General features: G+C 48.4%; 1 protein-coding gene across 1 annotated transcript in view; it reads left to right on the forward strand.

The window, feature by feature from the left end:
- The window catches only part of SYNPO2L (synaptopodin 2 like), a 518,194-nt gene that overhangs the window by 198,179 nt on the left and 301,840 nt on the right, over window positions 1-18,175 (forward strand). The window contains exon 3 of the mRNA XM_085603509.1: window positions 9,375-10,114. Coding sequence (XP_085459635.1) covers window positions 9,375-10,114 — 740 coding nt within the window. The remainder of the gene's footprint in view (window positions 1-9,374; window positions 10,115-18,175) is intronic.

Consider the following 18,175-nt stretch of genomic DNA (forward strand, 5'->3'; position numbering starts at 1 on the left):
CTCCAATAGAGAATCGGGCGCAATCGCGCTCAGTCACTAACTGATCTTCTCCCTAAATCAAGACCAAGCGGGATTAGTGGTGTACTCTGAGGGAGACCCGTGATTCCCCTGAGGAACCTATTCTCCGATATTTGCAAGGGGAGAAGCCTCTCGAAACCCCACAGCTCAGCCCCATATAGGGCAGACCCAATAGCCTTGGCATCATTTACTGCCAGGACTGGTTTTATAGGCTTTGATTTAGACTTTTTGTGTTCCACCCGAAGTGCCCGAAATCTGTTGATGCCTCAGGACCGCCTTTTCTATATGTTGGGACCATTTTAGATTGTTTGCTATCTGCACCCCAAGGTAGGTAAATACAGTAACCACCTCAAGCTCACAATTGTTCAGAAGTATTTTAGGCCGGGGTCTACGTTTTGGTGAGAAGGCCATCAGCTTGGTCTTACCCACATTAACTTCCAGGCTATGTCCCCCACAGAAAAGATCGAAGATGTTTAAAGCTCGCTGCAAGCCAGCCGGTGTTTTGGATAAAATCAGCGTATCGTCGGCGAACATCAGGATCGGAACCCTGAGACCCGCCAACGAAGGTGCATCGACACTGGCATCCAGCATCCAAACCACAATTCCGTTAATAAATAGGGAAAAAAGCAGGGGGGCCATAGCACACCCCTGTCGTACTCCGCGTTCAATCGGAGAGTCGGCAGATGATTCACCATTCATACCCCACTGAACTTTGGCGAAGTTACACTCATGCAGCCTCATTATCAGGGTGAGTAACTCAGCCGGAAGGCCTATTTCGCTCAGAACTGCCCAGAGCTTTCTCCTTGGGACCAGGTCGAAGGCAGCCCGCAAGTCGACAAAGGCAACATACAGGCTGCCCTCGCCGAGCACCACCGTCCCCCACTGCAGCAGAGCAAAGCGAAACACCTGGTCGACTGTGCTTGTAGCCCGACGAAAACCAGCCTGATAAGGGGACAGGGCGTTGTTCTCGTCTACCCAATCCATTAATAGGTTTACCACCATTCCCACTACCACTTTTTGGATAGTGGCAATCAAACTTATCGGCCTGTAATTGGCCGGGAGGGACCGATCCCCTTTTTTATATATGGGTATAATATTTGCTCCCTTCCATAGCTCTGGGACTGCCGTTCCCTTCGCAATAGCGTTTCCCAAAAGGAATACATACCTAACCCACCTCGCCTTATCGTTTATGAAAACATCAGAGGGTATCCCATCAAGACCCGGGGCCCTTCCCCCTTGGGCAGTGCATATTGCAACTTCAGTTTCTTTAGGGGAAAATAAATTCCTAGTGGGGAATACAGCTGAAATTACTTCCACATCCTTAAACTCGGTAGTCTCAGCATATTGGGGTTTGAAATAATCCACCCAGGCACCCTCGGCGACATTATTGTCGGGTTTATTTGGAGTTCCACCTCTACCCCACTTGACAATATTCCAGAATAACCTGGAATCCTTAGCCCCCGAGGCCTCCTTTAGTTCTGCCCAATACTTTTCGTCCCATGTTTTTTTTGCTAGCGATACGCTAACCTTGTAGTGCTTCCTAGCCTCGCTAATCGCTGCCCTGTCCCTATTCCTGATTGCTCTTCCCAAGCTTAACCTGGCTTCCCTGCACTGATGATTAAACCACCTAGCTGGTTTGGGTGGTTGTTTCCTATTTATCTTGCGGGACCTCAAGAAGTGCGGTTTTAAAAGGGAAAAGAGCTTGTTGTGTATGTCCGTTATTTCCCTAGAACCTGGTGTTACGGGGTTTGCAGCCTCCATAGCAGCGATTGCAGCATCCACCTCGGAACTTATAAAGTCCATAGATTCTGCATTCGCCAATACACTCGGCCAGTTAAGTCTGCGCATGTCATTGGCCATGGTAGGCATTAGGCCATCACTTGATTGAGGGTTCCCTGATATGGCCATCCACCAGTTATGGATCACACAGAGGGGATTGTGGTCACTTTCCAGTCTACCCTCGATTTTCATGTCGCATACCAACTGCCACAAATTGAGGCTGCAAAGGACATAGTCTATCCGACTTTGGTTATGACCATTGTCGAATGTACAGGCACCTTCCCTATCGCCCTTCGTCCTCCAATTTAGGGCTCTCAACCCATGTTCCAGGCAAATGGCATTCAGTTGTAATATATCTTTCGTCCACCGCTTAACAGGAGCCAGATTTAAAGTCGGAACACCCCTCTTGCCCTAGGGGATCATCCGAACTATCCAATGGTTCGAAAGTCCTATTTAGGTCACCAGCTACTACAACTTTGTTACCCAGGGACTGCGATTCCAAAAAAGTGGACAAAGCCTCTAGAATGGGTGAACTCCCAGTGGTACTGCCCCTGGCGTAGATGTTGTATATATCTATCCCTCCCTACTTTTCTGAGGCTATTCTTAGCATTTGGATGTCCTTACAACCCAGATCCACCACTTTGATTGTTATTTGAAGACATTGCCTTACCCAGATTGTAAGGCCTCCCATCGGTCGACCCCTAGCGCCTCTACTGGCCGGGATTGAAAAATTTAAGTAGCCAGGAAGAAATATAGGGTCGCAAGCCTATGTCTCCTGGAATAAACAAACTTCAAAGCCATTGACGAAGTCCATCCAGTTTTGGGACATCAGCTTGCTACTCAACCCCGCGATGTTCCATGAAAAAAACTTCCCTAAACTGGGGCCGTCCATGGGTACTGCTCCTACACAGGACATCCCAAAGTCGTTTGTTAAGATTCTGTCATACCCCTCCCTCTCTCGGTTGGTATCCTCAGTGTTGTGATCAACCTCGTGGGTGCCAACAGTGCTAAGTGTAATTAGTTCCTCATTTCCAGAGTCCCCAGAAATTGGAATACACTCCCCACATGTTTCCTCCAAAATCACAGTCTCCCAACCAGTTCTCATTTCATTTGATTCCACGTTTTTAGTCAAAACAGTTAACACAGGCTTCCCACATATATCCCAACGGGTCATACCTTCCCTACTGTTCGTGGAATAATCGGAATTCGGTCAATGAACCCACCCCGGATCTTTCATCACTTCAAAACGATTGTACGTTGGTCCATTATAAAAGTTACCCCGTTGTAAGGGTACAGTGAAAGGAACAAACCCTCTGGAGGGGAGATTGTTATAGCAACCTAATTCACTGGTCATACCAAATTGAACACCTGTTGGTCTTGGATAAAAGAATGTGAGATCAACAATACCAATTCCACCACTGCTTGTGCCCCAATTTTGCTTCGTAATCAGACGTGCCACCCTAGGATCTTGGAAATTAACAACTATACACTCCCCCCCCCCCAAGTGCTTAGGAGTACAACCTATCCAGTCTGTCCTTCTTACTCCAATAATCAGCCCGTCCACTTCCCCGGGCAGTGGTCTATTTGCCTTTAACCAGTGCATTACCTTGTTTTTTAGCATCTGGAAGGATTCTCTTTGCCCGACCAACAAAGGTGGTACATTAGTGAGGACAGCCACGAAAGGATAAGAATCTGGGGTGAGATTCATAGGAGGTATCCTACGAGGTGCCTTCATCGGGAGGGTGTTAGGCAGGCTAATGGCAGGAGCAGCAGGACGGGATGTTGGAATACTTGGTGGTGGTTGGGAACTATTCAATACAGTGTTATTAGTTTTGGAACTGTCTTTGTTACCCCTAACAGGAACGCCAAGACGGGGTGTTGAAATGCTTGGTGAGGGTTGGGAACCATTAGATACAGGATTGCCACTTTTGGAGCTATCTTTATTACCCATAGCCACAGTATCAGGCAGCTTGTTTTTTTTAGTGGTATTACTACTTGGACGGTCCGACAAATCTAAATTAGTCATGGGGATTTGTCCCTTCGACTGAGGCCTACTTGCAATGCTGACTACGGGGGAGGAGGCTCAGCGTTGGACACACCATTTGCCTGGCCATTTGGTTTCAGAAGATTGATGCTATCCCCAGTCCTAGGGTGGGACTTGATTAGGGATTTGGTGGAAAAAAAGTTATCTAGAGTAGCCTGCTCGAAATGATCTAACCGATCAGCTAATTTTTTAACTCGTTCCTCAATAGGAGTCAGGAGAGACCTCATCAGCCTCTCCAACTCGAGGAGCAGGGGTGGAGCAGAAGATAAGGTCTCAGCCAATACCATCGCTGAGGGGTCATTCATGTTAGATACGGGACTAGCCGGAACAACTCCATCCTTGACAATCTTAACCCCACCAGAGCCAGCCCCAATAGGCTCGCAGGAAGGGCACAGGCATATTCCAACCTTCCTTATTTTTTTCGGATGTTTGGGAAGATAGCACTTCTTCGGGGCAGCACTTCTTTTGTTACTTTAGTTTTAACCATGTGAGTTGACACACTCGGTTGGGCAGTGGTCACCTGCCCTGTAGGTAAGCAAGTTGGTATAGTGGACGAGGTAGAAGGCAAAATGGGCACGTCGTGACCCACAGACGAGCCAGCCAACAGCTCCAGTGAAGGGGGAAAAGCATAAGGCGTTTCCAGTACAGCTGGCAGGGTTAGGGATGACAGGGGAGGAACCAATGCCGGGAAACCCTGAGGTGGCCGTATCTCCAAAGGAATTTTAAGGAGTTCAATAGATAACCTACGCTCGGCGCGCCTCTCCGCCAAAGCGATCTCTTTGTCAATATCTTGGGTTACCCGACTAAAGTATTTGTCTAGAGGACCCAAGATGGCTGACCCCACCTCGGCCTGAGTAGAGATCTGGGCAGTGGTATTTGAAGGAGAAGACATACTTTGCAGCCAACGAGCTTTAAAAAGAACAATACTATATAAGCAAACACCAGAGATCTCTAGATACAGGGAACGTACTGTAACAAGTAGTCAGAAGGCGCAATGTCAAAGAGCGGGCCCAGCCCAGCCTCCTTCAGCCACTGACGGCCACAGATGGTCCCGCCCTTGTCTCGGGCTTCTCCCGGGACGCTCCTGCGCAGCGGAAGTAAGCACCACTGTTATAGGTCAGACGTGACACGCAGGGGGCGGGGCTGACAGGGAGAGCGGGCCAGGTGTTCTCAATCAGCCAGGCAGGGACTCCTGGGAAACGGAGTCCCTGCAGAAACGCTCACAGCCCTGCCCAAAAGCCCCAGCACAACACAGACTGCACAGCCTCTCCACAGATTCCCCAGCGGCAATTCCGGTGAAGCGGGACCAGCGAAGCGGGTCCGGCAAACAGTGGGCTTAGAGACAGTACAACAGCCCAAGGCCAAGAGTCCAGGAGCAAGGGTCCGTCAGATGCACTTTCTAATCAACATTGGATCCCGCAGGTAAGAGGCAGGCAGGCTCTTTAACACACTCTGTGCGCAGGGGGCGGGGCTGACAGGTAGAGCGGGCCAGGTGTTCTCAATCGGCCAGGCAGGGCCTCCTGGGAAACGGAGTCCCTGCAGAAACGCTCGCAGCCCTGCCCAAAAGCCCCAGCACAACACAGACTGCACAGCCTCTCCACAGATTCCCCAGCGGCAATTCCGGTGAAGCGGGACCCGCAAAGCGGGTCCGGCGAACAGTGGGCTTAGAGACAGTACAACAGCCCAAGGCCAAGAGTCCAGGAGCAAGGGTCCGTCAGACGCACTTTCTAATCAACATTGGATCCCGCAGGTAAGAGGCAGGCAGGCTCTTTAACACACTCTGTGCGCAGGGGGCGGGGCTGACAGGGAGAGCGGGCCAGGTGTTCTCAATCGGCCAGGCAGGGACTCCTGGGAAACGGAGTCCCTGCAGAAATGCTCGCAGCCCTGCCCAAAAGCCCCAGCACAACACAGACTGCACAGCCTCTCCACAGATTCCCCAGCGGCAATTCCGGTGAAGCGGGACCCGCGAAGCGGGTCTGGCGAACAGTGGGCTTAGAGACAGTACAACAGCCCAAGGCCAAGAGTCCAGGAGCAAGGGTCTGTCAGACGCACTTTCTAATCAACATTGGATCCCGCAGGTAAGAGGCAGGCAGGCTCTTTAACACACTCTGTGCGCAGGGGGCGGGGCTGACAGGGAGAGCGGGCCAGGTGTTCTCAATCGACCAGGCAGGGACTCCTGGGAAACGGAGTCCCTGCAGAAACGCTCGCAGCCCTGCCCAAAAGCCCCAGCACAACACAGACTGCCCAGCCTCTCCACAGATTCCCCAGCGGCAATTCCGGTGAAGCGGGACCCGCGAAGCGGGTCCGGCGAACAGTGGGCTTAGAGACAGTACAACAGCTCAAGGCCAAGAGTCCAGGAGCAAAGGTCCGTCAGACGCACTTTCTAATCAACATTGGATCCCGCAGGTAAGAGGCAGGCAGGCTCTTTAACACACTCTGTGCGCAGGGGGCGGGGCTGACAGGGAGAGCGGGCCAGGTGTTCTCAATCGGCCAGGCAGGGACTCCTGGGAAACGGAGTCCCTGCAGAAACGCTCGCAGCCCTGCCCAAAAGCCCCAGCACAACACAGACTGCACAGCCTCTCCACAAATTCCCCAACGGCAATTCTGGTGAAGCGGGACCCGCGAAGCGGGTCCGGCGAACAGTGGGCTTAGAGACAGTACAACAGCTCAAGGCCAAGAGTCCAGGAGCAAGGGTCCGTCAGACGCACTTTCTAATCAACATTGGAACACCATTCCAAGATGGCTACCCAATCGATGTGGATTTTTTGCCAGTGAACGCCATGACTAAGTACACAAACAAGTGACCGGAAGTGCCCAAAACCCTTAAAAACAGAGCACCGGTAGAGTTCCTTTACTGGCGGAGACGGGGTGAGGTCAACAGGTGTAGCGGCTCCGAACATCTCGAGTAACAGTGAGTACAATTCTGGGCAAAAGGAACACGAGTGTGGGGCACAGCAGCTCTGTTCCGTTTATCTAACACTGCCTTTGCCTCACGTTGTTCCGCTTTTTCTAATACTGCCTTTTTGAACGTTTTCATCCCCACAGATCTCGAGTGACCCACAGACCGATTTCTCATGGGACATTTTCCCTGTTAGTAAGGGGTGAGAATAACTGTTTTTAACCATATGGACACAGTGATCTGAGGTTTGCCATCAATGGCGGGGCCTAGCGGTATTGTTTACCTAGACTATAGCGGTATGTTAGTTTATTTAAAAGAACTCTACACAGTATTAATCGTGACCTAATAACCAAGGAATTACGTGAATACGGATATGAGTTTACATGTGTGTCTGTTTTACTAAATCTGATACAATTGCCTTGGCCACAAAAATTGGACATTCTTTCCATTTTTGTTCGTCATGTCATATTTTAAATTATATTTTCCATAGCTCACTCATAGCCACATGGACCGTTTGCTAAATGTATTATGCAGATTGTCACGAGCACTTGGCCCACCAATGGGAGACCCAGGTCTATTTGCAGTGTGACCTCACACTTTATAAACAGATACTCATAATACTACTGTATTTTTTACTCTTGTCATTCCAGAGAACTACTCCTTATTTCTTTATTTTCTAGTGGCACTGGATCAATTTAGATCATTGCATTCCCTTCTCTGTATTAAACTCTATTAATTGGCCCTGACAAAGCGCTCTGGATCTCCTCCAGAGACCATGAGATAGCCCGAAACATGTTGACTTGAAGTATATCCATTTGGGGTATACCACACAGCTTGCTACAGTGGGACAAAATAATATTCCTCACAGCAGCACCACATTCTTTAAATTTGTAACAATGACAGAGGGATCACTTTTCTAATAAAAATCTCTCATATTCCCTCTAGTCATTTTTTAAACCACACAACTAGGACTTCACGGCCACTTACCCCCACGCACCCACACGGCTTTATCAAAAGATCTCCGAAAAAGTGACCCTTTGGGGGACGTGCAGGGCATTGCAGTGCCAACCCGATGAGTAGCACCAGCCCAATGATGAACATGACATCCTTCGGGTGTGTGAGGGCATCATAACAAGGACACACTGTCCCCCACTTGCAGAGTAGTAGAACGACTTGAGTGACTTCTATTTTTTCTACCTCTCCTTCCAAATAGGAACAGTGACCCCCTACTTTTCCTACCTCTCCTTCCTAATAGGAACAGTGACTCCCGTTTGACAAAAGGTATTTACTTGGGAGCACGAGTCACTGGACCTCCCAATTGCTCCTAGTGTCCGCCCTCTTTATAATTATTGCGGTTCAGAATAGATGGTCATTTATTCCGTAGCCTCTCTGCAGAGCACACAGAGCAATGCTCACGTATTCCAGTTGCAGTTGTGATTTTGTGCATATTGTTTGTGAAGGAGGTACACAGTTGTCAAAATATTGACAAGGCAAATGTAAAGGAAATAATAGTGTTTACAAGTGAGTGGGTGCATTGTGTATTTGTGGGGTGGTAAAGTGAAGAAGATGCAAGGAAGTGCATTCAGGAGAGAATGAAAAGAGGGTGCTGAAGAGGAAAGTGATGAGATGTAAGATATGCAGGTGTAGATGTGAAGAGATAAAGTGACTCTACCCCTTCCACAGGCCTCAGTAGTTAACAGTCTCACAATTTCAGAATTTATACAAGTATTAATTATTTACTAAAAAATCATTGTTACTCATTTATTTTTAACGGCTAACAACCACTGACAATGCCAATACTCCTGGCTGGTTTTAGGTGTATGTTAGATGTTATGTTATATATCTGGATGCAATAACAGAAAGCTCAGAGAGGAACTAAAATGCTTGTCGGGTGGTACACTATGGGAATCACAGAAATGTAGTTTACATATTTAAACCACGTTCCTGATTACATAGGTCACATTCATTTTTTTAAAGACCCTCTCTACTTTTCTGAATGCCCTGCCCTTACATACTTCACAATTTACTGTACTCCAATGTTACTTTAATTCGGAAACAACTCTGCTTCCACAATTATCAAAAAACTGCAGAGTACTTAATTGTATGCTTGCTAATCTTCAAATGATAGTTCTAATGCTATGTTACCTGTCTACGATTTTGAAATGTGTTGTGATCCATTCTTCGCAGCCCATATTAGTATAACCCAGGAGTTACGTGGGCGGATTGCTACAAGTCAGATAAGCCCCTTGCGCCACTTTTGCGTCACTTTTCCCATGTTAAAAGTGACACAGTTAAAAGTGACGCAAAAGTGGCGCAAGGGGCTTGTAAATCTGCCCCTAAGTGTCTTAATGTGATGGATGAGAGTAACCACCGGTTCTAATGATCCCTTGCAATCCTGACCGTCTGGATTCTGGGAGAGCTATTTTGGACCCGGTGTCCTCAAAATAAAACGTTTATTTGTATGCCGAAGATTAGGTTATTCATGTTAGTTTCCTTCTGCGTATCTAGTGCGCTGATTTCATCGCCCCCACGACCTATCCTCCCCTTCTCCCCATGAGTGAAAGACCGTCTCTAAATACAGAGCTGTGGAAGGCTGTAAGTAATGTGACTCCTTTCTCTTCTCCTCTTCCACAGGGCAGCGGCGGAAGCAACAAGCGGAGAGCAACAAGTCCTGCCTTTCCCAACCCCTGAAGTTCAAACACAGAAACAGAAGCTAGTCCAGCCACTTCAGAAACCCAGCAGCCCAGACCATCTCGGTCTCTTGCCCCGGGAGACCATCACTTCGCCCCCAGACAGTGAGGGTTACTACGGGGAGACGGACAGCGACGCAGACACCCTTGGCCAGAGGTCCCAGGAGCTGACTCCAGGACCACAGGAGAGGCACCGTCGAGCGCGCAAGAAAAGCCCTCGCTCACCTCCTGGCCCTCAGTCTATGTCCGAGATGAGCGGCTATGACAGCGCTCCAGAGCCTTGTCGACAGGTACATCATAAAGATGTGGATGAGGCTGCTCCGAAACCTTTTCAGTCCAGTGCACCCTGGCGCAGTGCTGCAAAGCAACGGAACCCCCCTGCTGCTGACAATAGTCAAAGGGGGCCCTCTATAGGAGAAGGAGGAGGAGTGGCCAAGAGGGAGATTGTCTACCAACCCTCTATGGATAGCAGACCAGAGACCCCCTTCTCGGATGTTGAAGGTGGCTTAAATCCCACGGAGGTAGACTATGGCCCAGCCCCCTCTCCCGAGGGTCTTCTATTGCCTCAAGGTATGGCGCGGGCAATCCGCGCTGACAGGCCTCTCATCCCAATGGTGGGGCCTGTGGAGCATCCGGTGGATGACGATTTGACCACTAGCTACGTGGAGAAAGCCAAGCAAGCAAGTAAGTACATAGAAACTTTCACTTCAGAAAGCTGAATACAAACAAACAGCGCCGAGACAAATTATGTCAAATAGGGAATTATATTAGATACATGATTGTTGCAATATTCCATGACAAAATAATTGTATAGATTGCTCAGGGGTTCCCTGCAAACAACAATTTTCCTTTAGTTGAGCTTAGTTGGCAAGGAAACCTAACACCTTGACTACCAAAGGAATATTCCTACTCTCACCTGGAAGAATTGTATGTAATCAGAAATCAGGCCTTAGGTACAAAAATGAAGTGGTGTCAGGTGAGGTGGGTAGGACTCCGAGCTGTGCCTCGAACAGGCCGAGGCAGCTGTGCTGGTTGTGCGTTTAGTGGATGACCTGCAAAATGAGACAGGTCTCTCTCTTCAAGTGCCATCCAGACAATACACATTTTATTTTATACCTTGATGCAGAGGCTTATGTCAGAGCTAAAAAGAGAGAAGACCTCTGATCGATTTAATCACAGAGCTCATAGCCCACAACACAACGTGGAAGGTAAACTAAGGCACGGTTTAACATACAGACGGCTAGAGCCTAGGATGCAAAAAGTACCCAGTGCTAGACGTATCCATTTCAGACACTGCTAACGATATCCATAACGCGGACCTCGAAATACACATTGCAAAGATTCAGGGAACACACCTCTCAAAGCTCAGAATACATACTGGCCAAAGCGCAAAATATGTTCAGCTCAGAGATCAGTATACAGCACGCCAGTGGCGGCTGGTGAACTATGAAAGTGGTAGGGCGTAAATATCTAAGTGTAACATAGATCATGTGGGTAAGTGAAGGAAACAAATCTGACTTCCCTGGGGAGAATTTTCGTTGAAGAGATGGTGTCTTTCGCAGTATAATTTTCACATATTAACAGAAATAATAATATTTACAATCAAAAGAGTGTTGTGGTGCTATTTTCAGTCTGCCTCTCTCTACATTTCTTCCTCATTCTTCTTCTCTGTAGTTTGTCTTTATCACTTAACTGCTATAATATTTTCTGATGTCTGTCTATGCTATGCTTTCTCGGTTAACCTATTGTATCTTTCCTCTCAGCAGTTTGTCTTTCTGCCAAACTTTCTCTTTTGCCTGTCTCTTAATCTTAACTCTGCTATTCCTCTTTTCCGCAGAACCTTCATTTCTTTCTAGTCTTTCCTCTGCTACTGTTCCTCCCTCACTGCAGTGTTTCACTGTTTTGTCTCTGTTATCATTCCTCTCTGCTGTCTGTCTCTCCTATGTTATTCATCATTTATGCTGTTTCTTAATATTGTTCTGCTATCCTCAGTCTTTCGTGTTCTGACCTTCCTCTTTGACGTCTCCCCTATCCTTTGCTCCTGTATCCACTCAATCCTTTCTCAATGTAATCTACCTCTGTGCGGCTCACTAACCTTTCCTCAATTACCATTCCTCCCAGCTGTCACTCCACTGCTATTCTTTCTCTACGATGTGCTTGATTTCTTAAACAATCCCTCAACATCTTTCTTTCATAGGAGGCAGCTTTGAAGCACTACATGTTTTCACTGTTTGCAGACATTGTCACTTAGTGTGAGTGAAAAAACTGTGTAACTCAAACGATGTCTGACTTGTAAATGTTATTCAGTGAGTGATGAGCAAGGCAAGTGAATAAAAACAGTGACAGAACAATTGAGGGCGCATCATCAAGTGAAAGTTTCACTACCATTCTTCGAACACAAAGTTAACCTCACCAAGTAATTGCTCTACAAATCCTTTTCACTTATTTCACGTCAAGTGTTAAAACTCATTAGACCAATCTTTCCATTTCAAGGTGAAGACATAGGATGATTACTGCAAAAAAAAAAAAAAACAACACCACCTGTCAGAAAAATGTGCTAATCACCTAAGAAAAAATCATTTCACACAGTCAATGAAATCACCTGCCACTGTTACGGCGCATGCTCAGCAAGAAAGATCATGCTCTGGCTTACTGCTGGCAGGGACCAGTGTTTCAGGTTCCAGTCTGTCACCTCACCTGCTCTCTCCTGGGATCTGGGCACCAGTGTATGTGGGCTGACCTCCTTTCTGAATGCTACCCTGGGATCACGTGTCCCGACTGAGGAAAGCAGCTCATGTCCTCCCTGCACCCCTCACCAGTCATTATTAATACACACGGAGGCCGGCCATTCCATCAGTAGGTCTTAAACTACACATACACTTCAAAGTGTCAGAAGAACCTTGTACGGCACTGCATGTCACAGCATTATTACTGTCAGTAGCACTTATCTTCGAGGATTCGGATCTTGGGGGACACCTCCATTGTTATGGGCTGTGAAACAAAACAGGGTGTCAGTGACCGAGACAGAAGCAGCGCCTTGTACACATTATGTCTGCACAGAGTTCTATAGCTCTGCAATGCCCTGTTTACTAAACTGTGTGGAGTCCTAATGCCTTCGTCTTCCCCTTACACTGTTGGTTCTATAATTTCACATAATTACCAAAACCAGACTCAAGGAGTTCTGGCAACAAACTACTACCACTAAAACTCCAGCCTCAGCAGTGTCTACAAGGCCCTTGGGATGTATTTTGCGTCTGCTTAAATCGCTCCAAATATAGTTTGTTTCACCCAGGAATGGATCCGGTTATAGGTAAGGAGGCGGGTATGAGACCGCAGATCACCTTTAGGAAAGCACCATCAATGAGGGACACATGAGGAAAGAGAGAAGTGATGACAAAGAAAGAACAGAGGCTAAAACCACAGAATGGGTTCACGAAATATAATAAATGTAAGGCATGTGCCCATGGCATTAACACAACAGAGAGCGTTACAAGCTTCAATAGAGACATCAAGAGAAAAGCAGCCCTGAGCTGTAAGCTGGAATGTATAATGGATGTGTGTTCTGCCCCGTCCCAAATCCTATGTGGGCAGTGCTATATTGCCAGCACATGAAAGAGTCCAACTCCTGTCCTCCTGTACGCCCATGACGCGGTTGTAATACCACAAACCGCTCACGGTTTACTGCGTTTGAATGAACGTTGCGTTCCATTTATGGAGGTCAAAGATATGAGATGGCAATGTAATGCACTGTGTCTGCACCCCTCCCCACACTGACATCCATCCATGCAACAAGGCCCTAAGGCTAAACGGGCCTATATAAGTAAAAAAAATGCCCGCCTGGGTCTTACCTGGTGAACTGCCCGACTCCCGAAGTCCCGAGTTCACAAGTAGCCCTACTGTCCTAGTACTCCGGACGACAACCTGCAGTGCTGTGAGCAACGACGAGCAACCAGGACAAGCTCAGGCTCAGCTGCTGCCGGCGCTTAAGTAATGTTGAATCCAATTCGGATTCAGACTGCCTCGGGCCCTAGGCTCCAAAAAACATGCAGTCCGGCTACAACTGATGAAGACTCAGGCGCGGGAAGCAGGCTCAGGTCCAGTCTGCGCAAACTCGATTCCCAGGTTTCCCACCTGCCACACCCCTTCCCAATTCATCACAAGGTGGGTCCCACCACGCCCTGTAACGAGTTGGGAAAGGGTGGGGTGACAAGCTCTCCACTCTCTGATTGACGTGGAGGGTTAGCAATACCGGGTTTATTTTTATAATGCCCAGGGCTAACTTTACCTCCACGCCATCAGGGGGTGGAGACTGCGCCTTGCAGCTAGGTCTTTGCTGAGCTGATGAGGGCTGTGAGGTTGTCAGCCCGGCAAACACGTAGGCTTGTTTGAGCCTGCCCAGGGAGCAAGCAAGCGGAGTCACGTGACAGTGTCCACAAATGGTCACTGTACAATGACGGCGAAGTCGGTGAACGAGGCAGACAGTGCCCGGTGCTCTAGTAGAAACTAGTAAGTAGACCACTACAATCCAAAATACCAAAGGAGGTATTTGTTTTATTAAAAACAAAATATGAGCATTGTACATATTGTAGAAAGTAACGGGGGCGGAGCACCCGACGCTCTTGAAGAGAAACCGCTGCTGCAGAACCCTTAGTGTTTCTGAATCACTTAGCTTAGATGCATACAGTTTTCCGAAGTTTTTATAGCTGTAAATGTTAAATCCAATTGAAAGGATATACGATGATTTACTTAGCTTATCACCACTGTGGGTTGAATAATACCTGATATTCCTTTCTCAAATATTCAGAAAGGCAAAATTCTCAATATATTTATATAAACAAATATGCATAATTTGCTGGCAAGGTGGCAATCTCGACATCGCAGCACGGGCGTACCTGGGCCACTACTGTGGATGATTCTCTTCCTTCCCACAGGCCCGCACCATAAGACGAGGCACCAGCTCCAGCTGGGAAGAGTGCAATAAGAGAAGGGACCAGAGGTACCACCCTTCAGGCAAACTCCCTCCTGGCGGTGATGCAGTGCCTAATTGGGGGCCTGGATGGAGGTGAACTGAATCCTTTGGCTTGAGTGGCTTGAGTGAGGTGGGAGCACTTGCGAGTGAAATCTCCGAGTGCAGTGGACTCCTGGGAAGTGTGAGGTGAGTCCTTCCTTTGGGGGACAGCGCGATCAACATGGGGTTGTAGAGGCCCAAGAGTGTGGTTTAGGAGTGAACCTTCCCGGCCCATAATTGTGGTCAGTAAGAAACGGTTGAGAGATGGCGCAATAACCCGAGGTGAGACACATCCCACGCAATGTAGAGGCCTTAAAACAATGGCACAGCACACGCGCAGATCCGCCGCGGCGTCCTAAGGCCTGCAGGGCCGGCCGGGGATCAGGGAGGGGAGAACTCCGACCTCATCCGTGCTACTCCAGGTCGCCGACCTCATCCATGCTACTCCAGGCCGGCGACCTCATCCGTGCTACTCCAGGCCCCTCTCTTATTGTCCAGTCCTTGTGGTGGAGGCCTCACGTTTCTCACTTCTAAGCTCTCCTGTGGCGCTCCTCGCCTGCCGCTCCCTCGCCCCGCTCACTGCAAAGACTTTTGCAGGGCTTGCAGCTGCTTATTCAAGCTTAACGGAGTTGCGGCAGGCGCTCCAATCTAGTCCATGCTACTTCGGCAGGACTGCTCTGGTCCACGGCTTCCCGCTCCGCCACACCTCCTACAGAATGTTCTTGGGCCCCGGTGTGCTCCCTCGAGCCCTCTGCAGTCAATGCAGTCAGTTGGGCTCCGTCTAGCTCCAGGGAGATTGTGAAAAAAGCCAAAAAACAAAAAATTATGGTGTATATAAAAAAAGAATCAAAAATTGATTGATTCAATTCACGGAAAAAGTGGTCAATAGGTTCATGTTGTTTTCATTCAATATGCTACCTCGCAATTAGTGGCGCATATAAAGATAAATATCAGTATAGGCATTTCCGTTGTTTCTTATTTAAAACAATGGCAAAGCACAAGGAGCACAAGTCCCTTTCAGCCATCCACCACTACTGGTGAGCCTCAAAGAGAAAATCGACAGGCCACGTGGAGTTCCCACAGTAGGCCGCGGCGTGTACCCCACCACATTATATAACTGGCCAAAACCCTGCACCCCCGGAGGTGATAATGGCGACAAGCAAAGGGGGGCACAGTTCGCACTAGCCCAAGTTAGATACGTTTTCATTACAGAAATCGCAGGAGGGGTGAACGTCAAGCCCCGGGTCTGACCAAGACGCACAGAAAAAGTCAACGGAGCAGGAATCCCCCACGTTGCATGAAGTAATGGTGGCGATCACAAGTGTGCGCACCTCCTTGGAGGGTCGCCTAGACTCAGTCTCTACAGAGAAATCCCTGCTCCGGGCAGACCTCAGAAAGATGGACTACAGGATCAAAGAGGTTGAGGAGGTCTCTCATGACCTAGCTGCAGATACTGCAACTCTCAAGAAGCAAGTCTCGGAGCTGCAAACCCGCAAGGAAACCTTAACGGCACAGTCGGATGACTACGAAGGTAGATCGAGACAAAATAATATTCGAATTTTGGGAGTACCAGAAAAAGCTGAGGGACCAGCAGCGGACCTTTTCATCGAGAAATTGGTAACAAAACATCTGCAGCCCAAAACACTTTCCAATTACTTTTCTGTAGAGAGAGCGCACCGAGTGCTGGGAGGCAGACCTACGCCAGGTGCACCCCCCAGATCTATCCTGGCTCGGGTTTTCAACTTTAGAGATCAGGACAGTATTCTCCAAACAGCATGCAATGGTCCGCATCTCACATATGAGAATAGCAATATACAATTCTTACCAGACTTTACCGCTAAGGTGCAGAGACAAAGATGCCCTTTCCTGGAGGTCAAGAAAATCCTCAGGGAGAGGAAACTCAAATATGCCATGCTGTTTCCTGCGAAATTAAGAGTCGAGGCAGATGGAAAAAGCTGGTTCTTTACAGAACTGGGAGAAGTTTGGGATTGGCTAGATGGTTGGAGGTGAGTGGGAGACCTAAGACACCTGGACCGGCAGGGAGACAACCAGGGAAGCCACAGAAGCATCAAGATCCTACCCAGGAAAACGAGGACCAATCAGCAGCGAATGGACTCTAATTTGCACATTGGAACTTAAGGATTGCATTATGTGAGTGATAGAAACATGGGATCACACATTCCGCGGCTCTGCAACAGGACCTATTGGAGCTGTCCCAGACCTTCCTACAGACTGGTGGCCTGGTATGAGAGACTGTCACGGTACGCCTGAGGGAAGACAGACACAACAATCAGCACTGGGTGGAGAAAGGAGTAGCTGAGTATAATAACAACTGTATAAGTGTATCCCCGGTTGCAAATTGTATGTTTGGGCTTGTGGAAGTGGGGGCAGTTCAGCTCACTACTCCTCCAACATTGGGATGGGAGTGCGACGGGCACTCTGCACAGTTGGGGAGGCGGGTATATGGTTACCGCCATGCAGGGAGGCAGGGAGGGGGTGGGGGGTGAAATTGTTAGTTCTATTGTTTACACACAGCAAGGTTCTATTGTTTACACTCAGCAAGATACCACAACACTATTGGCACGTTCAGAGTCAGACACATGGCAGGTCTCCTCCGAGATATCAGGGCGCGAGTAGAATGCACCCAGGCTATGAGCAATACCACTCGGTCCGTCATTGTTGGGGGAAAACCTAGATGGCGGATGAGATAGTGTATGAAAGGGGCACAAAAGGGGGAGGTGGCTGAGAAGGTAGCATCCTTTCGATTACTCTACTGGAATGTATATGGGCTTGGAGACAAACTCAAGAGAGCGATAGTGCTCCAATATATGTTAAACAACAAGCCCCAGACATGGTGCTTCTCCAGGAGACCCGCCTGATGGGGAATGCATGCAAGGCACTTAATAGATGGGGCTACAAGCTAGTGGTACACTCAGGGTTCACACCTGGCTCCAGAGGGGTTGGGATTATGTTGCACAATAGGTTTCCCTTCACAGTGACTGACCTGCACACTGATCCTCAGGGAAGATTCGCAGGATTGACTGGATCCTGGGAGAGCACAAACATAAATGTGCTGGCGGTTTATATTCCCCCCGCTCTACATAACATTGCGCTACCGTACATTTGCAAAAAGATTCTGGAATTCCCTGAAGGGGCGCTGATAATAGGGGGAGACCTGAATATGACCCTTAATGATCAACTAGATTGACTATCGGCCCGTTTAACAAACGCTCACGCACTACCATGGCTGAATTCCTGATGGTTATGGGGCTAATAGATGTGTGGCGTGAATCCCACCCTGATGAGCAGCAGTTTACGTTTCATTCCAGAGCGCATAAGAGCATGTTCTGGATTGACCACACATTAACCGCTGCAGGAGATATACAGCATTTCTCGGAAGTCAAACACCTAGCTAGGGGAATCTTTGATCATGCTCCCCTGTGGGCAAAGTATAGCCCAACCAAGAAATTCACAACTCGATCCTTATCCATCAGCCCGTGGTACCTGGCCATTCCACATATTAGAGCAGACGTCTCAAAAACAACTGAATACTATTTTAAAGAGAATGTTGGGTCGGTAAAGTCCCACCAGACTTAATGGGAAGCATGTAAGGCAGTCATAAAGGGGCATGCTCTCTCCCTTGCGGCCGGACATTAGAGGGAAATAAGACCAAGTTAGAGGCAATTGAAAGGGAGATATTGACTCTGGAAAGGTCCCCCGCCTCCTTGCTTGAGGAA

This window comes from Triturus cristatus, chromosome 1_2, assembly GCF_964204655.1.
Source record: "Triturus cristatus chromosome 1_2, aTriCri1.1, whole genome shotgun sequence".
Classification (NCBI taxonomy): Eukaryota; Metazoa; Chordata; class Amphibia; order Caudata; family Salamandridae; genus Triturus; species Triturus cristatus.